General features: G+C 49.4%; 1 protein-coding gene across 3 annotated transcripts in view; it reads left to right on the top strand.

Annotated features, from left to right (window-relative positions):
• Window positions 1–26,794, top strand: part of TNPO3 (transportin 3) — a 1,153,743-nt gene that overhangs the window by 156,557 nt on the left and 970,392 nt on the right. For all 3 annotated transcript variants that reach the window (XM_069629554.1, XM_069629553.1, XM_069629552.1), the window contains exon 4: window positions 20,972–21,128. In XM_069629554.1, coding sequence (XP_069485655.1) covers window positions 20,972–21,128 — 157 coding nt within the window. The remainder of the gene's footprint in view (window positions 1–20,971; window positions 21,129–26,794) is intronic.

Here is a 26,794-nt window from a genome sequence, read left to right as displayed (position 1 = left end):
GGTTTGAAGAAGTGGTCCAGCTGTATTCTGTCCTGTTGCAGCAATGCAGATCCTGGGTTCCTGAGCCTCAGTCGTGGGGACAAAGGGAGGATGTCTTGAGGACTCCTGCGGCAGCAGTTTGGAGGTTGCTGGCAGGTACGGGCTCTTATCTGATCAGTTGCACTAAGTGGTTTCAGCGCTCGGTAAAAAGCACCACTGTGGATCTTGGATAACGGTTGGGCTTCCTTCACTCCTTGAGTCCTGTACTCTGGTGAAGGGACTCGAGCTCTTGTCGTCCTGCTTCTGGAGGGTCTTTAGACTCCTGGAGCTTCTGGCCAGATTGCGGACGTTGCACTCATCTATTGATTTCTCAACCCCTGGCACTCGGTTCTTGCAGCAGTGAAGAAGTACAGCCAATCAGGGAAGATGGTTCAGTGGAGTTCATCTTGGGCTTAGTTGGTCCCATTAACCCAAGGGAAGAAGTCCCTTCCTGAGCTTCTCTTCACAGTCAGAAAGAGGAGTTTATGCACAGCAGCAGGGCCTCATTGGGCAATTCAAAGGTCCAGCAGGATGCCCAAGCTTCGTTCATGGTTTTTTTGTCGGGTGTTCTTCCCAGTGGCCGACTCTGCCTCTAGTCCCCAAACCCTTGCTTTTTAAGCAGGTTTCTCTTATTCATGCACAGCCTAAGCTGTCAATCGCACAACAGGGTGGTTGTCCTGAAAGGCCAGCCAGCCAATAGGACTGGTTGCATTCATGCACTCCTAGAGACAAAGGACAGGAGTTTCGGGAAACTCGCTCACATCCTGCCTTTCCCGACACACTGGAGCCAGAGGCGGGCTTTAGCCTGCCAAAGGTAAAACGAACAAAGGGCTTAAACCTGCTTTTGACTCCACATGTACCCTTACCTGGACGACTGGCTCATCTGGGCCAGATCAAGGGACATTGTCGTAGACCACACGGCGAAGACCGTTCACCTGCTGACAGAACCATGTGGTGCTGACCAGGCTCATGGGGGCTCCGTTCGAACTTATGCATTCAGCTCTGCTCAAGTTTGTCATGTGTAGAGGAGGCCCCAAATAAAGCCTGCACTCCAGTCGCCCATTTTGAAGTACCAGGAACGTTCACACCGAGATATGTGACGTATGATGAGCAAATAAACCAGCAGAGTGCCGCAGTAGGGCTCTGCCCAGTACCTATTAGAAAAACAGCACCTATTGACGTACCAATACCAAGGAATCCCTGGACAGTAAGGTACCCATTGAGAAAACCAGATCTTCAGTTTGTTTCATTTGTTGTTCATCTAAGCACAGTCCCTGAAGAAATCAAAAAGGTCTTAATGGAAGATGAATGGTGACGTCACGCGAGGAACCCAAACTGACTTGTATAGAGAATTGACGACCAGAGAATGATGTAAAAAGATAAAACGCCATGAACAAGGATATTGTGAACCAAAAGTGAGAAGATGTCAAAATGTAAGGAGCTTAAGCTGTAAACATGACAAAGACATTTGACCAAGTTTACACCATGTACATACGCTTGGAACTGCAAGAAAGCTAAGAAAACCGTTTGGCTTGCTATGCTTGGTAGAAAGATAGTGCAGCAAGCGCCACTATACTACTATATAATCTACCTCAAATAAAGTACGTTATATAAGTTTTATTTCCACTTTGTACGAACAGAATCAACCAAGTGTTACTAAAAGCCACATGAGAAAAAGATTCCCATTTAGCAAAATCGAGACGAGAGCGGCTGAAACGAAACTCAGCAGAGGCAACTCGAGCCAGGAGAACCAAGGTCATATCAATAGAGAAGACAAACAGTAGCTACATTTAATTGAAATTAATAACAGATTATCCTGCCGCTGATAGATCGACATAAGAAATAGAAGGCAGGTGGTGGGTGAAACTAGAATCAAATACACAAATTTATGGAAAAGGGGCAAATTTACGCTGCCTGAACCACGTGACCAGCCGAGCACGAAGAAGCAAGAGTTCACACCTACGCATGGCACCGGGCCAGACAAAGATATCAGAACTTTTTCCAGACAGAAGATGCAGTCTCAAGGCCAACCACAGTGAACTAATTGACACATGGCCACTAAAGTTATTATTGTTTGTAACAATAATTGGAGGAAGGCCGGGTAACAGAGGGGCACCCTGCACCTGGCCGACCATTCTGCGTGCTGCTAAGCAAAGGTGGAAAGTATGCATGGGGTTGGTGGCAACCCAATCACAATGGGCCAAATAATCTAGGGTCCTATAGTTAGCAGAACCAATAGGACGTTGTACTTTTAGTGACGTCTGCAGTAGTTCTTTTTGAAGGAAGGGCTTGGATTTCCACCTGACGGTGTTTATCCAATCCCCTCACTCTGTTACCATATACAGATATAGTACCTGTATTAAAGCTACCTTTTCCTAACCAATAGAATTGCATGTCAACTTTTGAGTGTTACACTTTTTAGTATAAAAGTTCCAATTTTTATGAAGTTCTTTGGAGTTGAAGCGAGAAGGAAAATCGGCCCATTGCCGATATTCACAACTCTCCGTTTTCTGTGCTTGTCATTAAACTGACTCCCTTTGCCAAACCATTTGAGTTGTCCTTATTGATTGGTGTTGAAGTATAAATCTCCACCCCCATCCATCTCACAGGTGCTGCTATCTTGTATTAAAGTGCTTCTGAGCAAATCCCTACTCTATGGGCCTGTTGGTGGGGTGGGGGGGGGGGTCTCAGAGTACGCATGGAAGACCGCTTTCCTCATGGCCATCACCTCTGCAAGACTAGTAGGTGAGATCCAGGCCCTGTCCTGCAAGCAGCCTTACTTCATTTTTCACAAGACGAGGGTGGTGCTGCGGACACACCCCTCCTTAATGCCCAAGGTTCAGTTGGAATTTCATCTCAATGAGCCTTTGGTGTTGCTTGTGTTTTTTTCTGACACCTTTGTCGCTGGCTGAAAGGACTTGCACACGCTGGATGTGGCTAGAGCGCTGAAGTTTTATGTGGCCCGCACTAAGTTTCCGGAAAACCTCTCAGCTTTTTGTGAACTTTGGTCCTGTGAACTATGGGAAGGCCCTATCCAAGGCTTCCATTTCCAGGTGGCGCTCCAGCTGTATCACTCACTCACCGGTTGCCAAACCGACTGCTGCCTGGCCATCCGAGAGCCCATTCTACCAGACCGATCGCTGCTACAACGGCGTTCTTGTCTGGTGTGCACCTGCTGGACATCTGCAGGACTGCTATGTGGAGGTCGACGCACACCTTCATGAAATTTTACTGCGTCAACAGGGATTCCAGGGAGGAGTCCAGAGTTGGCCAAGCAGTGCTGCGCAACCTGTTCGCTTGAAGGTGAACCTGGTGAGGAGTTAAGCGATTGCTTCTGTTGTGCATGTGTACTGTTATGTATTTTTTATTCATGACATGTTAAACCATGCCAGACCACATGCTGGAGAAGGAACAAGTTACTTACCTGTAACTGTTTTTCTCCAGCATGGGTTGTCCGCACATTTGGGCGAAAAAAAAAGATCGAATGACCATTTGGTCGAAACCAAATGGCCGGGAAAAAAAATGGTCGAATTTTTTACATTTATTTATATATATTTTTTTGTTTGGTTAAAAAAAATTAATATATAAAAAGGGGGGTTGGGGGGGCACCACCCCCCCCCCCCCCCAAAAAATGTAAAAAGAATTCGACCATTTGGATTTCGACCATTTGGTGTCGACCAAATGGTCATTCGACCATTTGGTTGTCGACCAAATGACTGGTAGCCTCTGGCATGGATTCACATGCAAAACCATGTGCATGCCCCTCCGCAGCTCTTCTCTTGGTCCTACTGCCACTTAACTAACAAATCTGAAGATGGCTGCCAGAGTAGGGGCTTAGGTAGAGGGCAGTCGTTGGCTGGGGGCTGTATGACTCAGAGCTCAGTGATTGGAGAAAGACAGTTTAGAAGAGAAACTGAACTGTTTTCTTCAGGGAATCTTCATGAGCATGTGAATCTATGCCAGGCCCATGCTGGAGAACACAAGTTACAAGTAAGTAACTTGTTCTATCTCGCTGTAATGGGGTTTTAACAAATTGTCAATGGGGTGGTCCTCTGAAGGCAAGGATGGCTGCAGTGCACCGATTTTCGGAAAGAAGTTCAGCACAAGATGGTCAACATGCCCTTTGAAGGAGAAAATCTGTTTGGGGACAAGATTGATTGAGGCCCTCAAAACCATGAAAGTAGACTCGGACTCTGCTGGATCGCTTGCTTCCCTACAGGGCAGCTGGCCCTTTCTGTCCTTTTGTGGAGCCTCTGGTAATTCCAGATTCTCATCCTCAAGAGATGACCAGAATTACAACAGATCCAGATACTATTCTCAGGGCTACAAGAGAAATTACCGGTCCTCCAAGTGCTGCAGTCAGTATCGTCAAGAACAGCAAAAGCACGCATCATCCACCCCTCGGAGAGGTAGGCACAACAAGTCCCAATAATGAGTGCTTCAGCGGCAGACCGGTTGGAGAAAATGTGACATTTTTCCTCAGCAAGTGGCGAACAATAAAAAAGGACAGATGGGTGCTAGATGCCATCCAGCACGGCCACTTGTTGGAAATCAAATGCCCACAAATCATGTTACCTGCCATAAAGGCATCAAAGGCATCACACCTGTACCTTTAAAATCTACCACAGGAGGTGTGTCTCATGTTCAAGAAATGGGCAATCAAATGGGTTCCTCATTCTGCAAAGGGAAAAGGCGTATACGCCAGGTATTTCGTCATCAAGAAACGAGACGAAGTGTCGTCCCATCCTAGATCCTGGACTTGCGAGAGCTAAACAAAAACATCAACAAGAAGTTAAAGATGGCAACACTTCAGGATGTCATAAAGGCCATACAGCCTTCCGAATATCTGGCGGCGTTGGACCTAAAGTATGCGTATTTCCATTCCAATACATCCAAGGATGTATCTCAGGTTCAAGGTCTGGGAAAACCACTACCATTTTCAAGTACCTCCTTTTGGCCAAAAATCATCACACAGGATTACACAAAGCTTGGCAACAGTAGCAGATTTTCTCAGAAAGCAGCACCACCACGTCTACCCATATCTGGACGACTGGTTGGTTCGAGATCCAACTTATCAGCAGACAATGTAGTCCTACGTCCCGTCCCTTCCTCCATACTTATGGGACATCTCTCTGTCCTGTGGGACGGGACCGGAGCACTTTGTAAAAAGCATCCACATTTTTTCAAAAATGTGTCCTTCCTCTTTCTTGCGCTGGGCTTGGCACGCAGCCGTAACCCCGCCCACCATGGCTCCACCCCGCGCATCGTCCATCAGTCCTTTTCTCTGTCGTTCAAACTAGACTTTCCAGATTGTTCGTTGTGTCACTGACACTTCGCGAGGGCGGATCCCCATCCTCTTTGTTTAGAGTGTTTGGGTCCGGATCACCGTTGGGATTCCTGTTTTTACTGTGACTCCCTTTCGGTCCGGGCACTTCAACTTCAGTTGGAGCGGTGGGAGGAGGTGTTCCGACGAACTCCTCCTTTGCATTTTCAGGCTTTAATCGATGAAAAGAAGAAACGCCAGGTAAGTTCTTTACTTTTCAGAGCCTCCAGCCGGGGGAATACCTTTCCGGGTTCTTCCCGGGTCAGGAGGGGCATTGATCGCTCTGTCACGGGGGATTTCCCTGAGGTGCCCGTTGGGCCTAATAATTGTACCAGAGTTTTCTCTGAGGGTCTCCGTAAGGGGCCTGTGGATACCGGAGCACGCTCCAAGGCCCTTCCCGTGGGGGCTGATTGTAGGCCCAGTTCTACCGAGTCATGGGGTACCGGAGCTCGATCTGAGGCCTTTCTATCGGCTTCCCTCAAAAATAAGACTGGGTGCGCCCCGAGGCCTTGGTTGGGCTTGGTGTCACCGAATGGATGTTCGAGGCCCGTGTGAATAAGGCTGTTACCTGACCTGGGTGCGTGGTCCCTTGTACAGAGGCTAAAGCTACCAACATTTCTGAGAGGCCTGGCAAGGCTTTATCGGTGAAGATTGTTTCTCACCTTTCCTGCTCTTGCGGCGACACCTGATCTGTTGAGGGGGCAAAGAAGTAAAATTCTTCTTTTACTGGCAGTGCCAAGGTCCTTCCTTGGAAGGCTAATTTGGCGGTTGGTATGTCGCAGAAACATTCCAGGCCTCATAGTACCGGCTCTGCCGAGGTTCCTTATGTTGAGGCTAAAGTTAAGACCCCTGATCCATCAACGGGGACCCCTGCCTCACTTCCTTACGTGCCGCAGTTCCCCTCGGGTGATGACAAAATGGCACCCGTTCCCGCCACTTTAAGTGCTACCCCCTACAACTACGCCATCGGCGTCGGGTGTAGGGCTTGGTTCTGTGGGTGAACATAGAGTTCCTTGTGCGCATCCTTATCGACCAGTTTATGATTGGAACGCCCGGATGCCCCTTCCGCACAATGTTTTGTTGCCTGCGGGGTCGGCACCTTTGCTTTATGTGGATACGTCAGTGGAGGGGCCGGTGTGGCACCCTTCCCTGTTACATCCCTGGAGTTATCCTACTCATGAGAGGCCTCCTCTGGTTCCAAAACAGTCCCCAGAGGACACCTTTTTCGGCAAATTTCAGACGCTCATGCGTACCGACCCCATGAGGGAATATTTCAAAGGGCTTTTTAGGGAGATCTGTCCGCCCGCGCCTCCGGTTCAACCCGTTCTTCCGGGGGTTCCGCCAGCACCTCCCTTGACTACGGTGCCTTCCCCGACTCTTCCGCCTTTTCCCCCCATTGTCCCCCGTGGACAAGGCAGCGCCCGACACGGTTCAGCAGGATCCTGACCTGTCGGATGACGAGCAAGGCGATCAGGACAATGAGGACCTGCCCCTCTCTATTAGAGCTTTTCATGACCGGGTACTGGACATGTGCTTCTTGGATGTTCTGGTGCCCGAGGCACCCACTCTGCAGGAGGGCTTGCTTTCTGGGGCATTCACCCTGTCTCCTTTGGAGCGTACCGGCCTGTTCTTGCAGAAGGACGTTCTGGCCGAGGTCCGCAGGGTCTGGGAAAAGCCACACTCTGGACTTTTCGTCAATAAGAAAATTGACGCGCGATACAGGCTGCATTCTTCGGAAGAGGTGGCCCTGTCATCTTGTCCGCCTCCCTCCTCCACAGTGGTGGCTGCGACCATTTTGCAGTCCAGGCCTGAAGCATCCTCTTCCACGACGGCTACTCAGGTTCTGGGAAAGGAGGATAAGCTCCTCGACTCCCTTGGGAGAAAGATTTTCGCCAACTCGGCATTGCAGCTCAGGCAGGCCAATGCCAAACTGGTGTTAGCGGGGGCTAATATGCAGATGTGGAAAGGTCTGTCGGAGTTTGAGGAGTTCATCCTGGTCGAGAAGCTGGAAGACTTTAAAGCGGGATTATCCGACGCCAGGGTCTTGGCCCAGGATCTCCTGGAGGCTGCGGCTCATCACGTAGACACCTCGGATCGGGGCCTTATGCGGGGGGTTGATGCCTCACGACAGGCCTGGCTGCATGCCACCAAATTATCAAACGAAGTGCAGGACAAGGTGTTGGACCTTCCGTTTGATGGTAAGGAGCTCTTTCATTCTACAACAGATGTAGAGCTGACCAAGACGAAGGCTAGCACTCAGACAGGGAAGTCCTTTTCGGTCCTTGTTAAGCCCCCTTTCAAAACCCAGACACCGTTGTCGCAAAGCCGACCCTCCTCTGGCTTTACGGCCTTCCTAAACCGGAAATCTCGCAGAGTGGATTCCCCTTCGCGGAATAACCGCTGGAGGCAACAACTGACTCGGTTTGTCTCCCGCTCCTCAGCCTCCTCCTCAGGTTCTGGTGGCAACACCACTGAAAAACCTACAAAATGAGGGTTCTCTGCGCTCGCACGGGACCCCAGTGGGAGGACGCATTGAGTTTCATTGGGAGGCGTGGCAGACCATCACCAAAGACAGATGGGTCTTGTCAGTCGCTTGGGCGGGCTTCCGCTTACCCCTACTCCCTACCCCATCCTTCAACCCTCGGGCTTCCCCCTCCCTCAAAGACGAGGTTCAGAAACTTCTGGACCTCGGATCTGTGGAACTCGTTCCCCTTGGGGAGTGAGGGGTGGGCTTTTACTCCCGGCTGTTTACGGTGCTCAAACCCAACCAGGCCTGACTGCGCACCATCCTAGACCTTTCCCAGTTCAATCTTTTCCTACCCCAAGAGAAAGTCAAGATGATCACGCCCAGCCAGATACGGTCCTCCTTGCAGATGGGCAATTGGCTCAGCGTGGTGGACCTTCAGGATGCGTAGATGCATATTCTGATTTGGAATCCACACAGGAGATATCTGCTTGTCTTTGGGAGAGGAGCACTTCCAGTTTCGAGTGCTTCCTTTCGGCCTCAGCTCTGCGCCGTGTCTTCACGAAGATATCATCGGTGATTGCGGCCTATCTTCGTCTGCAGGGTATCCATGTGTATCTGTATTTGGACGACTGGCTCTTACGCAGTCCTTGCCTGTTGAAAGCAGCAGGCAATCTTCAGTCTCTCCTTCAGCTCCTGTTCCATCTTAGGCTGTCGATGAACTGGCAGAAATCTTCCATGACAGTCTCGCAGGACTTGATTTTCCTGGGTTTTCGCTGGAACACGATCGACTGCAGAGTGTACCTGACGGGACAGAATGGCGGATCTGTTAGCCACGTGTCAGATGTTTGCGCAGTCAGAGAGCATGTCAGCCTGGTGGTTCCATAGGCTTCTGGGCCTCATGGCCTCGTGCGTGTTGGCTCTTCCTCTTCTCAAGATGAGGCAGACTCCGATGGCTCTTCGGAGTTCTTGGTGTCAGGCTGTGGACCCGGACTCCAAGCTGATAATGATTCCGCCTTCCATGAGTGGACCTGGAATGGTGGTCATCTCTCAGCAACCTGTCGGTAGGTGCAGGGTTCTACGACCCAGCCCCTACTGGGGTGGGGTGCGACGTTAGATCCTCTTCAGGTCCCGGATCTCTGGTCGCCTCAAGACAAGCTCTTCCACATAATTTAGAGCTTCTGGCGATCTTCCTAGCGCTCAGGGCGTTCAGACCGATCATAGCCAACAAGGTGGTCCGCATATGCATGGACAATGTGGTGTCAATGTATTACATCAGCAAGCAGGGGGGAACCAAGTCTCCCCATCTCGTGGATCTGTCCATCCAGATTTGGGAGTGGGCTGTGCTTCATGGTGTTTGGCTGCTTGCAGTGCACATCCCGGGCCAGCTGAATGTCACAGCAGATGCCCTCAGCCGGCGGACAGTGATCAGCTACGAGTGGGAGTTGAAGGCGGAGGTCCTCTCATGGATTTTCTTGCGTTTGGGCACACTGGAGGTGGACCTCTTCGCTACGGCGGTAAACAAGAAGCTTCCTCAGTATGCCTCCAGAGGGGGGGCTTGGAGCCTCCTCTCTGGGGGGATGCTCTCGAGATCCTATGGCACAACATGAGAGCTTACGCCTTCCCGCCTCTGCCTCTAGTTCACCGAGCAATTTGGAAGCTGAAGAACTTGGTGAACTGTTCCCTTCTACTCATAGCCCCGTGGTAGCCGGCCAGGTTTTGGTTCTCAGAACTTCAACACCTGTCAGTGTTTCCACCGATCAGTTTGCCAGTGACTCTCAATCTTCTTCACCAGGGGGAACATCAGCTGTGGCACCCCTCCCCACAATCGTTCAGTTTGGCGGCATGGTGCCTGAGTTCAAGTCTTTAGAACATCTTAACTTGTCTGCGGATAACATGCGTATTATCCAGGCAGCCAGGAAACCCTCGACTAGGTCCCAATACAGAAGTAAATGGCTCAGGTTCTGTCATTGGTGTTTGGAAAAACAGTTGGACCCAAGGGGTGCTACGATTGACACAGTGCTGTCCTTCGTATCCTTCTTAGCAGAGTCGGGGTCTTCATGTTCTGTCATGCAGAACTTACCTTTCAACGGTCTCCGCTTACCTTTCTACGGACCAATGCTCTTACTACTGTGTAACCCAGTGGTTAAGAGGGATTTTGCAGGCTTGACAGGCCACTATCCTCCAATTCGTAGTCCGCACCCGTCTTGGGATCTAAATGTAGTCCTGACGGCGTTGTGCCATAAGCATTTTGAACCAATGGCCACGGTGGACCTCAAGTACCTATCCTGCAAAGGGTCCTTTTTGGTCGCGGTTATGTCAGCGAGGCGGGCTAGTGAGTTCCAGGCCTTGTCGGTGGAGCACCCCTTTTTGGTCTTTCGCAAGGATATAGTCCTATGGACAAATCCTGCTTTCCTGCTTAAGGTGGTATCTGAGTTCTATCTGAATCAGTCAATCTCATTGCCAGCCTTTTTTCCAAACCCTACCTCAGAGGCAGAAAGGGTTCTGCATTGTCTCGATGTCAGAAGGGCTCTTAATTTCTATCTGGACAGAACATCCGAGCTTAGGAGTTCTCAACTATTTGTGACTTTTGGTAACCCTCAGGGTAAGCAGGCATCTAAGGTGACTATTTCCCGGTGGATCGCCGCTTGCATTAGTCTTTCACCGTCCAAGGGCGGAAGTCTCCTAAGGGTATTCATGCACACCTGGTGCGGGGCAAGGCAGCTGTGGTTGCTTTTCAGAAATATGTCCCCTGGGAGTCGATAGCTAGCGCAGCTACTTGGGCCTCCCATCTGCTTTTTTAAGCATTATTGTCTTGACATGAGCTCAAGACCTGATGCTCAGTTTGGTCAGGCTGTGCTGAAGAACCTTTTTCAGTAAGGGGTATTTCCATCCACCCGTAGTTACTGTTAGGAGTGCTTGCGAAAATCCCAGAAGTATGGCGGAATGGAGGCGGGACGTAGGAGTATAACCAGGTTACTCACCGTAGTGACCACCTTATGCCTAGTCCATAGTCCCCTTTCCTCCATACCCCTGCCCGCCGTCCCCTCTAATGAGGTTCCTCTGTTATTAGTAATAGGTCTCTGACCTGGCGATAGAAAAGGACTGATGGGCGATGCGTGGGGCGGAGCCAAGGTGGGCGGGGTTACGGCCGCGTGCCGGGCCCCACGCAAGAAAGAGAGGAAGGACACATTTTTGAAAATAAAATTTGGATGCTTTTTACAAAGTGCTCCGCTCCCGTCCCACAGCACTTAGATCTCCCATAAGTATGGAGGAAAGGGGACTATGGACTAGGAGTAAGGTGGTCACTACGGTGAGTAACCTCGTTATTTTCTCTAGGACAGACAGAAGCCCTTCAACAACAATTGGGATTTGCAATAAATTACACCAAATCTTGCACAGTACCTTCACAAAGTTTTGGGCATGCAGTTCCACAGACCATAGACTCACCAGCCACTCTTCAAACAGAGTGAAAATATTGATAACCCTAGCTAAGTCCTTCACTCCAAACAAGCGAGTCACAGTTAGCACATATGACTTTTCTAGGGACCATGTCTTCTTGCATCCCACTAATCCCCTGTTGCTGGCTGCATAGACGGCCAGTGCAAAGGTTTTAGCACCAGATGGTCCAAAACCCAGGGGTCTTGGGCAGATAAAATCGCCATCACGTGCACTCTCAACTGCACTAAAATGGTGGACATACTCCTACAACGTTGCAAAGGGGATGTTCCTTGTGGAACCCAACTACCATCTCACGATTGTGACGACGCCTCCCTGGTGGGATGGAGAGCTCATATGGACATACACCAAGTCAAAGGCCTGTGGACTCCCGAAGAATCAGTCCTCCGCGTAAATGTATTGGAATTACGGGCGGTACCATGGGCTCTGAAATCCTTCCTCCCTCTAATCAAAAATGTGTTGGTACGAGTCCTCACGGACAACATGACCACAATGTTTTATCTGAGGAAACAAGGCCGAAAGCGGCCAAACAACCTGTCCCAAGAAGCGCAAGCCATTTGGCACTGGGCTATTCGCAACAATATTATGCTCCAAAGTATTCCACCTCCTGGGAATACAGACCAAACAAGCAGATGCACTCAGCAGGGATTTGTCGCAGTTCCACGAATGGCAACTACACAACAACCATATATCGGAAATCTTCTCGACATGGGGGACATTCTCCTCTGGACCTATTCGCCACTCAGAGCAACAAGCAGTTTAAGAAGTTTCGCGAGTAATGGCTCTCATCCGGACTCTCAGGGGGACACATTCTCGTTCCTGTGGACTGGAATGTTCGCATATACGTTCCTGCCATTCCCTTTCAACAGGAAGACAATTCAGATATGCAAATATAACTGCAGGATCATCCTGGTTTCCATGTACTTCCCAGACAGACCTGGTTCTCGGCCCTCGTTCCAACTGGCGGCAAACAATCCAATCAATCTAGGATCTCGCGCCAATCTTCGGTTGCAAAACGACGGCTGATTCTGCACCACGACTCGGCTTCCCTCAAATTAACAGCGTGGCTCCTGACCACTACGAATTTTGCCCACTTAAGCATCCCTCAAGACTGCCAACGCATTCTAGCGGCAGCTAGGGCTCCGTCCACTAACATTTCCTACAACCACAAATGGAAAAGGTTCTGTTCATGGAGTACACAGCAGTCCAACCTGCAACCACTGGCCATAAAACCTCAACAGGTTCTTCCCTACTTTCTCAAATTGGCACAAGGTGGTCTAGCGGTCTCCTCCATAAAGGTGTACTTGGCGGCAATTTCTAGATTCACAAGGAAAAGGATTTCCTCCTCTATAAAGCAACAGGCTAGTGAAACGCTTCTTAAAAAGCCTTTTTCGTACTTTTACTCCAAAGAAAGATTCCACCAGTATGGAGCCTGAATCTTGTCCTGTCCGGTTTTATGAAAACTCCTTTCGCACCTCGATCAACAGCGCACATCAAGTTTGTGACCTACAAGGTGGGATTCTTATTAGCCATTATGTCCTCAACGCGTTTCAGAGCTACAAGGTCTAGTAGTAGATCTTCTATATCTGATTCGCAAAAGACAAGGTGATACTTTTCACAAATCCTCACTTCATTCTAAAAGTGCTGTCCGCGTTTCACAAGCATGCAACCATAACTCTGTCTACATTCTTTCAAAACGCCACTTCACGAACAGAGAAAGCCCTACATTCACCTGGACGTGAAAAGGGCACTAACATTTTTTGCCTTTGGCCCATCTAACAAGGGAAACTCCATTTCAAAACGGGGCATCGCAAGATGGATTTCATCCACAATCTCCTTCTGCGACTCGAAGGCCAACCGACCTCTGGAAACTGTGGCTTGAGCGCATTCTAAAAGGGCTATGGCTGCCTCTGTGGCCCACTGGTCTGTAGTGCCCATCATACATTGCTACGGGGCAACATGGGGAGTGCCTCAGTTTTTCCAGGCACTACTGCTTACAACACCACGCTGAAGATGTGCGCATGGGACGAGCAGTCCTTCAATGACTGTTCCAGTAAGCTAAGCCCTGTAGCTTCAGGGGTATTTTTTTCTTAAACTTATGTAGATCTACTTCTTGCATTAGCAAAGAAAATGCGAGTATCTCATTTCTGTTTGCCTGTTTTGTCACCTCATGGCATGTATACTGCTATAAAATCTATTCACAGCATATGAATCCACGAAAGATCCAATGCTAGAGAAGGGAGTAGTTTCTTACTTGTAACTCCATTTCTGATGCTTGTTAATCTGCTTAAAATCACATGCTGTGCATATAGTCCGACATCCAGTGGTAACCGCAGAGTATTGCATATTGTCTTTAGAGAATCGAAAGGGGACGTCGACATGGGCGTGCTTGTAACACTATCCCTATGTGACGTGTAGTGTACCCAAAATCCCTCGTGCATTGAGGTCTCTGAGATTGTTTTATTCTTCCCAGCATATTGGTCGCCTTATGCAGAGCTCGTCCTGAGACATTGCTATTGTTATCCTTCGACCCATGGTCGTATATTAGTTATTGGATATTATCCTACCATCCCTTCCACACCGGCTGTTTCCAGATCTCTGCCGAAGCCGATTCCACAGATCTTTGACGGAAAGTGTCCCGGTCGGAGCTGCCGACAACGTGGCTGGGCCTTCTGGTAGGCCTACACAGTAGAGAGTGGGGTCGGGTGGACATTTCCTGTTCTAATAATGCCTTTCCCTTATCTCTCTTTGTTCCCTGGTTCATTTTGTCACTATATATTTCCTCAGCTATGGAGAGGACTCCGTTTAGGTTTTGTCCTTCCTGTGAAAACAAATTTCCCTGGAAAGATAAACACCTTAAGTTTAATCAGTGTGTGCCTCTTAATCGCGACGAGACGGATTGTGCGGCTTGCAAGCTCCTGCGTCCGAAGACACTGATGGAGCGCCGTGTTAGCAGTGGGCGGCCTACGGAATGTCGCAGGCAGAGTCCAGTTCTCCCGCTGCTACAACCGCCGATTGTGACGAGGGGCTGAGTGACGAACAGGCCTCCGATTCGGAGGCGATTGACCTCACGGCGGAGTAGTCCTGCTCCGCATCATCTGTCCCTGGCCCCGATGGGCAAGATTCAGGTCCTGCTATTGGGACTGTACACCCCAGCAATAGACGCACACGATTCACACACTAAGAACACATCCCCAGGGACGTTTTAGACGAAACAAAGTGGTCCATTGCGCCAACGGGCACACCTGAAATTTCGGCCATGCCCGCCAATCTGGATCGGCAGCCCTCCCGGCAACAGCAGGTGCGCCTTGCGACTGGGCCCTCTAGACTGAAGGACACAGCCCCCAATATTCAGGAGTCCGTTGAGACACATCGGAAGAAAGCGTCTGCAGTCTAGAAGGCGCCGGTTCCACCGAATGTAACCGTGCAATCGCAGGCCCGGATAACACAGCTTCCCGACTCCGAGGAGATTACCGAAAGCATTGCTAGGATTATTTTGGCGAATAGTCTGAGGCAGTGGTCTACGGATTCGTAGAGACCCAAGGACAAACCCAAGGATTTGTTGAAATCCTGGAATAGGCCGAAGGATTCATCGGAACCAACAGAAAGGCCTAAGGACAAACAGGAGGACACACATCAACCGTCGGTCCCCCGAAAGGACTTTTCGGAAAGCAATGGAGGGATTTCTTCGATGTTAAAGAAATCTCGATGTTCTGAGACGGAAGATCCATTACAGGAACCATTTCCACCCCTGGACCCCTCTGGTTCTTCTATTTGGACCAGGCAAAAGTTTGAGGGATGCATGGAGAGGCTAGAGAGATTTGTAGAACTCTGAGAAATCCACGCCCAAAAGGCCTAGAGAGGAGAATCCCCCTCTCCCTGTGGCTAAGCTTCAGAACGTCTTTGACCCTTCTTAAGAGGAGGAAGAAGAGTACATCTATGACCTCATGGAGGAGGAAAATCCTGTGGACCTATACAATCAGGTTGAATATCCCTTTGCTAACACTGAGGATGTTCATTTGGACTCCATAGAAGGTTGGTAGGACAACCCCGACGTGGTTGATCCTCAGCCTTGGCATTCACCTACTCCAATCATGGAACCTGATGCCTTGTGCTTCGATTTCCCCCCCCCCGTCACCACACCCACTCGACAAGCCTCCCCGGTTGACGACCAAATGGCGTTCAATGCCATATTCCAGAACATTTCCACATTGCTACCCAGGAAGCTGTTCCAGAAGCTGATTTTGTGGAGGACATCTTAAAGAAAAACCACTGCCCGGCCAAGCTATCTGGTTGGCCCCTTCTCGACGCCTGCCCTAACTAGAGCAGTAAATACTAGGGTAGGGTAGACAAATTGCTTCGACCTTCCCCCTCTGATCCCCTTTACCTCAGGGACCATGCTACTCCTGATTCACTGGTAGTAACAAAAACCAGGAAGAGAGTAGGGGTTCCCCTATGAACTGGGGAGCCCCCCCTGACAAGGAGTGTAAGAGGCTATATGCACTAGGGAAAAGGGTTACGGCGGCTGCAGCCTTTTCCACTCATCGCAAATAATACAACCTTGTTGGCCAGCTATGCTGATGCACAATGGGCCATGCTACAGGAGGGCCTTCAAGAAGTCCCTGAACCGCTGCAAGCTCGCCTACTCTCCAAGGTGGCAGAAGGCAGGCAGGTTAATCCAAAATATCCTTAAAAATACTTTGGATGCGGCAGAGACAGCTGGCAGATCCTTGGTTCAAGGTAACCTCCTAAAGAGGCACGCATGGTTACGCAACTCTGGTTTTAAACTAGAGACTCAAGCCTCAGTAATAAATAAGCTGCTGGAGGAGCCTAATTTATTTGGAAAGGCGGTTGGCGAAGCGCTCGAAACGGCTAAGAAAGATCATGACACCCTCAAGACCTTGGATCAGATCACCCAGATGCCTTTTCCAAGGAGGGGGAGTGGGTCTAAGCGTTCCTTTTGTGGTCAACATTTCCCTCCAGAACCAATACAGCTCGGGAAATAATTGGTCCTCTACCCAATGAGTCAACACCTACACCACCCTTTATTCCCCAAGCGCCCAACAACGTGGTAAAGGAAGGGGTTGGAATTCAACCCTCGAGCCTCCCCGGCCTCAGGCCAAAAATGACTTGCAGATATGGGGCCCCTACCATGCCTCCCTGGTAAAAAGCCTGCTAATCTCTTTTATTCAAGCCTGGGAGGGGATAACTACAGACCAGTGGGTACTTAAGACCGTTGCCCATGGGTACTGTATAGAATTCGGCCAGTCCCCCCTATTGAGACCTCCACGAGCAAGATGCCTGACGCTAGAACATCTCTGCATCCTGTTACAAGAAGTCGAGAACCTACAGGAAAAGGGCGCAATAGAATTTGTGCTGCTTCTACAGGTAAACGGGGGTATTCAGTGTACTTCCTTGTACCCAAAAAGGATCTCACCATGTGCCCTGTACTAGACTTGCGCCCAGCGAACAAATATGTCAAGCCCAAAATGTTTCGCATTGTCACTCTACAGGAAGTAATTTCCCTGCTCACACAGGGATTGCATGGCAACATTGTACATGAAAGATGCTTACTTTCATAATTCAATGTTGCAGACACACAGAAAATACCTTAGATTCATAAACGAGACAAGCACCATCAGTTCAAGGTACTACCCTTCGGCATAGCCTCCGCACCAAGGGTGTTTACAAAGGTACTGGCAGTGGCAGTAGCACACCTGCACAGGTTATCCATCCCGATTTTTCCTTACCTCGACGATTGGCTCAAAACAGGGGATTCTTCGGAAACATGCCTGTCAAATACCCAAAAGATGATAGACCTCTTATTCAGCATGGGATTCTCCATCAACGAGAAGAAGTCCAGCTTAAACCCCAGTCATGTCAAGCAGTTCCTATGGGCTCTAATTCAAACAAAGGACGGCCTGGTCTTCCCCTCCGAGAGGGTCCAAAACATGCGGTTTCAGATCCCTCAATATGTAGCCAGTCGAGAGGTGACAGTACGCAAGGCTATGCGACTGTTAGGAATGATGGCGTCATGCATTTATTTGGTACCTCACGCGCGCTTGCCTCCAATGCAGGTGTGGCTCAACAGCCAGTGGTGTCAGGCCAGCAGATAATGGGACGATCTAGTGGTTGTCTCGCTAGTCCTCGTTCTCTCTATATTGGTGGTTGTGGGAGAACCTCTTGAAGGGGAAATCCTTCACCACCCCCGCAGTGGAAGCCACTCTCACTACAGACTCGCCTCTCACAGGGTGGGGAGTTCACCTGCTTCAACAGACAGTGCACAGTTTGGTTGGTAGACATAGCAGCCAACCAGATAAATCTGTTGGAACTGTTAACAGTATTCAAAGCACTGAAAGCATTTCAGACACAACTGCAGGGGAAGACAGTCCTGATCCTCAGACAGCACCACAGCCATGTACTATCTGAACAGGGGGGGGGGGCACCCACTCTCCAGGGCTGTCCAAACTGTCCCAAAACATTTGGAAGTGGGCTCTCAAAAAATGTTCCTGTTATCACAACATGTTCCAGGGGAACTCAATCTTACTCTGCAGAGATTTCCCACTACCCATGGAGCATGAATGGCGATTACACGAAGACATCTTCTCAAAGGTTTTCACACTATGGGGCTTCCCAGAGATAGACATGTTCGCAACTCTGGGGAACGCTCAATGCCAAGACTACGCCTCCAGGGACCCACAAAAGTGCTCAATGGGGAACGGGCTCTGGATCACATGGTGAGGAAAATGTATTTCCTCTTTGACCCCCCCCACGCCTCCCTGACTCCCCTACTCAACAAGATAGTGCACAAGATGCACCAGGAACCAGTCATGATGTTGATGGCCCCCATGTGGGCCCACCAATCCTGGTTCGCTCATCTGATGGAGATGTCTCGATCTCCCCCAGTGAAACTACCTTGCCCGTACAACATGTTATCTCAGGACAAAGGGAAAACACTTCACCCAGGCCCGCATACATTGAATTTAGCGACCTGGCTCTTGAGGTCATAGAGTTCGGACACCTAAAACTCCCTCAGAGATGTATGGCCATACTTAGGAAGTGAGAAAACCTAACATCTGATATTCCTATTCCAGTAAATGGAAACGCTTTATCTGGTGCAATACCAACTACATAAATCCATTGACTGCTCTCCTACTCACATTGTAATGTACCCGACTCACTTGCTTGACTCAGGCCTGGTTTTGAATTCCCTTAAGGTTCACTTAGCAGATCTCTCGGACTACACTACCTCACAACAGTGTGTCATGGTGGAAGAGGCCAGTTATTAAGGCTTTCATGGAAGGGGCCAAGAGGATTCACCCCCCCCCATTTCAAATCCAGCTCCTGGATGGGCCCCGAATGTGGTAACCAGACTTATGGGGTCTCATTTGAGCCTATGCATAAGTCATAGTCTCAAAGATCTTACCTATAAGACAGCCTTCCTGGTGGCTATCACTTCTGTAAGAAGGGTTAGTGAACTACGGGCCATTTCAGTTCTAGACCCTTTTTTTTTACAGTTCAGAGATAAGGTGGTTCTGCGCACTCACCATCGTTTTGCACCTAAATTTATCTCCAAGTTCCATGTGAACCAATCAATAGAACTGCCTACTTTCCTCCTGAACCCTATTAACATGGCCGAGAGAAGCCAACACACAGATGTGCATAGGGCAGTCACGTTTTATCTGGACAGAACTAAACCTCTGAGAAAGACTAACCAATTTTTCGTTTCAGTGGCGGCTGGTAGAGAAGGGGGATCCTGTCTCTAAATCGGCAATCTCAAGGTCGATTGTCAAATGCATCACTCTGTTACACTCTTGCTAAAAGAGAACTGCCCTTCAAGTCTAGAGCACTCTACTCTGGGCATTGGGGCTGCCATAGAATTCATTGCAAATGTTCCTCTAGAGTCCATTTGCAAAGCGGCAACCTGGAGTTCTGTACACACCTTTACAACCCGCCTCCAACTCTGCGTACTGCTCGCTAGTCTATGCACAGCATGTCATTCTAAGCAGATTAACAAGCATCAGAAGACATGCATTACTTAACGTAAATGATTTTGTGATGAATATATCTGCTTAGATTCACATGCGCCCACCTTTCCTCCCCGCTCGGATGGAAGGAACATGGACGTCCTACTACTAGGTTCTCGAAAGACCAGATGCAATATTCTGTGGTTACCACTGGATTTCGGACTATATGGACAGCATGTGGTTCTAAGCAGATACAATCATCAGAAATGCTTTTACAGTAAGTTATGAATGTCTTCTCCAGCGTTGGTATCTTTCATGGATTCACATGCGCCATACAGCCTAACCCCTACAGGCAAACATCCTTTACAGGGGGATATCCTCCAGCTAGAGTGGCTAAAATCAGAGGGGAAGCTGCTGGGATGGAGCTATACACTCGATGCGCTATTGGTGGGGGCTAAAAGCACCCACAACGATGTCGATGGGACACTGTCAAGTTTTTCCATAGGAAAATTACTAAGTCCAAGTAACTGGGGGGGATACCCAGCCTGACTGGGAGTATTCACAGCATGTGAATCCATGAAAGATGCCAACGCTGGAGAAATGGATTTACAGGTAAGAAACTGCTCCCTCCTATTGGATTGCCCTGATTTCATTTTTATCTTGCTGTATGTCTTGGAGTTAGAGCTGTAGAGGGGATAAGGTTGTGCCTAAGGATGAAGATGCATTATCCCTAATAAACCATTCATGTTCTGCACTTTACCAACACACTTCATGTTATCCCCTGGGTATATTATATTGTAGGTCTTATGAAAAGATTAAGGAACTGGAAGTCTGCTGATGCACTGGAAAAAAAAATGTAGGTGGTCAGTGCGCAATATGAGGGCAAGTACAAGAAGATGAACAGTGACTTTTCCAGTATATTGCATTTGCGTATTCCCGCAACAGAAATCAGTACACTTGTAATAGAACATAATGGTCCCACTACAATGTTGTCGGAATGCTCCTTCATTCTTTTGGTTTAGAATGAAGTCTTGATGCTGAAATTCACTTTGTACTGAGTCTTTTTTCAGGGGCTGGTTGGTTGCTACATTCTATTTTTTTACAGTAAGTGGTCATATGTTTCGCCCATCTGCCAATTTGTGTTTGGCCTTGCTGCGCAAGAAAAGCAGGGTTTGCTATTGGGATTTCCGGAAAGGCAGATGCAAAACCTGTAGTGTTTATGGGGGCATATCGGACGTTCCTCTGTACAGATTTGCTTACCTTGGTTTGTTGAAGACCACCTTGGGTAAGTTGTCAGCAAGGTCTGAGAGGTAAAGTTCAAGCTTTGACGGTTACCCACTGATGTGGGGGAGTGCAATAGGATTAAAGCAGAGCGTGTAGTTCTAGCTCGATTGGTTCAGGAATCTTCTAGGACTGTGGTGAGTCTTTGGGGGAAGCAGTGTAAGGTGGTAAATTGTAGAGCAGAGATTGTTAGTCATGGGTGGTGTGGATGGGGGTCAGTGTTAACAGACTGGGTAGGAGTAGTTTAAAAAGAAAAGTTGGATGCCCTCTGACTGAGGTGGAATTTTCCTGCTGGTGGCTTAGGGGCATTGTCATGTTTTTGCTGTGATGATCGTTTGGGCTTATGTGATCTGCTGTATTGGAAATGTGCTCATCTGAATCAGTCGGCCACAATGTGTGTGGTATCCTGGTAGTTTGTGATGTAACATTTCATGCCATTTTTCTTTTTTTTTCCTCCAGGTACAGTAATGATGAAACATCTCTTCCCTTCCTTCTGGAAATACTCACTGTCCTGCCAGAAGAGGTTCACAGCCGTTCCTTGCGCATTGGTGCCAACCGGCGGACTGAGATCATTGAGGACTTGGCCATCTCGTCAAGCACTGTGGTGTCTCTGCTTGTGAGTCCATTCGTTACATTAACATTTTGATGGAAACTTTTTATTTTACATAAGTTCAATTTATTTTTCACATGTAAGCTATATTTACATCTCTGGCCGATGATTGAAGATGATAGTCCAACTATAGATTAATCAGTGTGACGATTCATGGGGTGACCTCATTTCTCCCCAGGGGGGAGCACTTTGCTGTGAGGCTACGAAGGTGAGCCCGCTACGCAACATACCCCCTACAGGTGGCAGAAAACGGGACCACACAGGGAGAGACTCCCCTCATGGGATAAGGATTCCTATTGGGTGATGGAACTCCCTAACCCTCTTGCCTTTGCGACTATGAAACCCATAAAGTCTGAGAAACAATCTGAAAGCACCACTTTGTTTTCAAACTCCTTCCCTTCTTCAGGGTTCGAAATTGAGATTTATCGAGCAGGAGTTAAAATCAGCTGTGTGAAGCATCACCCTGTAGGCAGGAGCTACCGCAGGGGAACCAGGAGCCACCAGAGATGCTCCTTTAACTTTCTGTCCATTTTGTGTGAGCTATTGTGTTTAAATGTGTATTAGATGTGGTTTAATTCTTTATTAACATTTTCAAATGCTCAGTGAATCTCGAATTTACATGTTTGAAAGTCACCAGTTGGCCCTAGGAGCCGAAATTACCTCCTGATAGCTGTTGGTTTCAAACTAACCAGGCTCTACTGTGCTAGTAGCTGGAGCTAAATAGCTCTCGGCTCCCATCAACTTTGAACCCTGCTTCTTCCTTTAAGACTCAATACCATCCAGATAGGGAAGGCCAAGTCACAGAAGTACCAAATGCCCCGGGAGTGATATACCTTGTCTCAGCAGTAAAGTCAAGAACCTTGAATGTAGAGAGAGCCTCTGGAGTAATCTGTCTCCAGAGTTGGGATAAGTATCAAATGTGAAGAGTAAATCACGAGTGATCTTCTTAGTCACAGTTAAGTCATAGTAAAAGAGAATGTATCTAGAGTTGTCTCCCGTAACACACTATTCTCAAAGGGGACATTAAGATCCGAGAGAACCGCAAGAAAAGTCTCCTTTCTCTTTGTTAAAAGGACCCAAGGACATTGAGAACAGTTCTTCTTGTTCTTACAGAGAGAAGTTAAAGAAAGGTAAAGACTAACTAAATATTGGAAACTATGATGAATCTGATGTCATCACTTCTTTTCCTGAGGTAGCCTCTGCTCATGTGGCCAGGAGATGGCAGCCGCTCCCTGTTCCTTATTCTGGGGGCGGCTATATGTGGGAGAACCACATGGGGGAGGTGAACCACATGGGGGAGGTGACCCTCAAGTGGAAGACATCTCGTTGGAGGAAGTTGCATGCCCCATTTCCTTTTAGATATGTTCCTTCCCTTCCTCATGTCTTGATGACATATTGTAACTCTCCCTCAGCCACTTGGCAAGCTTACTTCAAGTATTCCCCATACTCGTCACGTCCCCTTTCCTCATACGTGTGACATTCCGTCCTTCGTGATGGGACCAGAGCACATTTGTCAAAGCATCGAAAAATGTAATTTCTCTTTATTTTTATGTGGGGTACCGCACATGGCCGTAACCCCGCCCTCCTGGGCTCTGTATCGCCCTTCAGTCCTTTTCCCCGCACGGTCGGGGCTGGACGCATTAGCATCACTGGGAATTTTTATTCCCTTTGTCCTTCCTTCCTGCTCCGGTTCCTCGGTCATCTAGTCCTCAGTCTATGCCACAGCGTCTGGGATTTGTGTCCTATTCATGCGAACGTCGTTTCACGAGGGCTAATCCCCACTCTTTGTGGAGTGTCTAGGCCCGGAGCATCGCTGAGATTCGTGATTCTACTGCGACTCCCTCTTCGTCCGGGCACTGTCTTCTTCTGTGGGAGGAAGTGTTTCAGCGTGGTGTTCCACCTCATTTCCAGCTTTTCATAAGAAATGCCCAGTAAGTTCTTTACTTTTCAGGGCCCCCCGGCAATGGGACTCCTTCCCAGGGTCTTCTAGGTTCGGGAGGGGCTAGTGTAGCTGTCACCAGGGGTTCCCCTGAGGTGCCCCAGGGGCCTAATAGGCTTACCGGATTGTTCTGAGGGTTCCTGTGGCGGACCTGCCAGTACCGGTCATCGTTCAGAGGGTCACCATTTGGGTGCTATGATTAAGCCCAGCTCATCTGTGGCTCTGGATACTAGGGTTCACCCTGAGGTCTCCTCTTCTGTACTGAGTCACGGCTCGGGGCCCCTCTTCAGGGAGCTTTACATACCGGGTTTAAAACCTGGGGTTCCTCATGTTGTTGCTAAGGTCTGCACCGAGAGACCCTCTTTGAAGGTCTCGTCGGTGAGGTATATTCCTCAACCGTCCCACGCTCAGGGTTGTGGTGGTACCGGTTCTGTGGAGGGGGCAAAGAGGGCAGTCAGACCATTATTCTTCTAATACCGGCTCTGCTGACGTTCCTCCATCGGAGGCCAAGTTTGTGGCTGGTTCTAATAGGTCCAGTAAACATCCAAGACCACCCAATACCGTCTCTGCCGAGGATCCTTGTAAGGCTAAAGTGTTAAGTCCCCTGACACTCCTGAGGAGACAATTGCCTCATCTCCACATGTGGCGCAGTTGTCTTCAGGTGCGGACAAAATGCCGGCCTAACCTCCATGGTCCACGGTGGCCATTTTGAATACCTCCCTTACACCTATGTTCACAAAGTCTGGTGCTGGGAGTATTCCTTTTGGGCTCAACAGCCTTTTCCACACCACGTGGACAACAAAAACCTGTTTGCCCTTCTATCGAATGGAGTGCACGGGCTGCGCTACCTGATACGGTCTTGCTCCGTTCTTCCGCTCCACTGATCTATGTGGACCCGGCCGGTGGTGGACCCTCCTGGCAACCATCCTCTCTGCGTTTTTGGGGGTAGTCCCATTACGGGCGGCCTCTTCCAACACCTAAGCCCTCGGCTGAGGAGTTTTTGGGCAATTTCAGATGCTCATGCATTCTGTCCCTACGAGGACGTATTTTAAGCGTCTGTTAAGGGAAATGTATCCTGAGCCTCCTGTTCATCCCTGGCACCGGCTGTTCAGGTTCCGGTGGTGCCACTCCCTCCACTGCTTCCTTCTGGACCTCCTCCATCTCTTCCTCCTCTGCCCCGTTCTCTTATAGAGAAGACACTGGTGGACTGGGACAATACTTTAAAACCTGAAGGGGTAGGCGTGGGGGACCAGTCTTCTGTTACCACCTCGTTGGATGAGCTTCAAGCGGATCAGGACAGCAATTCGCAGCCATGTTCAGTGAGAGCATTCCATGACCAGGAGGGGCTGGTGTAGCTCTTACCAAGGATTCCCCTGAGTTGCCCCAAGGGCCTAATACACGCACCAGAGTGTTCTCTGAGGGTTCCTCCAGAGGACCTGCCAAAATCGTACGTCGTTCTGAGGTTCACCAGTTCGGTGCAAAGGTTCTGCCCAGTTCGTCTGTGGCTCTGGATAACCGGGGTTTGCCCTGAGGTCTCCATTTCTGGAGCTTTTCAAACCAAGCCACAGCTCGAGGCCCCCTTGAGGGAGCTATTCGTCTTGGGTTAAAACCAGAGGTTACTCTTCTTGAGCCTAAATCCAGTACCGACCGAGTTGAGGATCCTCAGAGGGTCCTGTCGGAAGGGTACATTCCACGCTCGGGGTCGTGGTGTTATCTGTTGAGGCATTCCAGTACCGGCTCTGCTGAGGTTGCTCCACTAGAGGCTAATTCTGGGACGGTTCCTAAGATGTCCAGTAAACATCCTAGACCTGCCAGCACCGGCTCGGCCGAGACTCCTTGTTTTGAGGCTAAAGTATTGCTTAAGTCCCCTGAGGAGACAGTTGCCTCACTTTCTCCAATGACGTAATTCTCCTCAGCTGTTGACAAAATGGCGGCCCAACATTCTTGTTTTACGGCTGCCATTTTGTATACCTCCCTTACACCAACATTCACGTCTGGTGCTGGGTGCTTTTCTTTTGGGGTTGAGCAGCCTTTCCACGCTATGTGGACAACAAAACCTCTTTTGCGGTCGTCCTCTGGATTCACAGGGTTTCAGGGTCGCTGTGCGCGATGGTCTGAAACTCCGGTTGGTGGCCCGCCAAAAGCAACAGCGGAAAGGTGGTCAGTTTTTCTCTCTGCCATGTGTCTCCGCTACAGGGACAGGTAATCTCCCTGCCGACAAATTATCCAAATGATTATTTTTTGTCAGTTGCACGAGACTCCGGTGGGAGGATGAATCTCGTCTCATCTTGAGGCTTGGCAGACCATCACCGAAGACTGGGTTTTGTCCATTGCTCAGGAAGCCTTTCGCTTGCCCTTTCACTCTTCCTCACCCTTTAAACCTCCTTTCCAACAGATCGGGGAGCCAAGGTACAGGAACTTCTAGACCTCAGAGCGGTGGAACCTGTTCCTTTCATGGAGCAGAGGGGGATGGGAGGGGGGTTGGGGTGGTGAGGATTTACTCCTGTCTGTTTCACAGTGCCCAAACCCAACTAGGCTGGCCTGTGCACTATCCTCGATCTTTCCCAGTTCAATCGATCTCTTCCCCATGAGAAATTCAAGATGATCACACCCTGCCAAATAAAGTCCTCTCTTCGGAAGGGTGACTGGCTCAGTGTGGTCTACCTCCAGGATGCATACATGCACATTCGGATTTGGACCCCCCATGGGGTAATAGCTGCGGTTCTCCATGGGAGCAAAACACTTTCAGATTAGAGTACTCCTTTTGGTCTCAGCTCAGCGAGACACACTAGAGACTCCTCAGAGGGCCCCATAGCGGGTCTGTCAAAACCAGATCTTCTGAGGTTCCCAGTTTGGGGCTAAGGTTGAGCCCAGTTCTGCTGTGGCTCTGGATACCAGGGTTAGCCATGAGGCTTCTGCATCTGGAGCCAACTGTACCAAGTCTTGGCTCGAGGCCCATCTCGAGGTGGCTATATGGACCAGGGTTAAACCTGAGGTTCCCCTTCTTGGGGCTAAATCGGACACCAACAGAATTGAAGGCCCACATCGAGGGTCTTGGAAGAAAGATTTATCCCTCAGCCTTCCCACGCGCACGGCTGTGGTGATAACATTTCTGTTCAGGGGGGGCAAAAGAAGGCAGTCCTGCACCACAGGCCTTCCAGTACCAGCTCTGCCGAGGATCCTTTACTAGAGGCTAATTCTGTGGCAGTCTAACATGTCGAGTAAACACCGTAGATCTGCCAGTACTGACTCTCCTGAGGTACCTTGTTTCAAGGCTAAGATGGCACGCAAGGCCCCGGACTCCCCCGGGGAGACTATTGGCTCACTTGCTCCTCTGACGCAGTTCACCCCAGGTGTTGTCAAAATGGTGGCCCAACCTCCCCGGACCACTGCTGCCATTTTGAATACCTCCCTTAGAGCAACAGTGTAGTTTGTGTTCGCACTGACAATTTGGTGGCGATGCAGGGCGGCACCAAGTCTCCTCTCCTTGGAGATCTTGACATACAAATTCTGGGCCATCCAGCACATTATTTGGCTCCAGGAGTCGGCATTTGTTACGAGTGGGAGATGAACAGCAATGTCCTCCAACATTTTCCACCAATGGGTCACTCCAGAGGTGGACCTCTTTGCAACTTTTTCAAACTGCCTCTATGCGTCCAGGGACTGGTTTAGAGCGTCCTCCCTGGGAGACGCCCTCGAGATTCCGTGTGACATGTAAGCTTACGCTTTCCCT

Source organism: Ambystoma mexicanum, chromosome 12, assembly GCF_040938575.1.
Source record: "Ambystoma mexicanum isolate Mex_15411 chromosome 12, UKY_AmexF1_1, whole genome shotgun sequence".
NCBI lineage: Eukaryota > Metazoa > Chordata > Amphibia > Caudata > Ambystomatidae > Ambystoma > Ambystoma mexicanum.
Note: the sequence above shows the minus strand (reverse complement) of the source record. Positions and strands in the feature narration are given on the sequence as shown.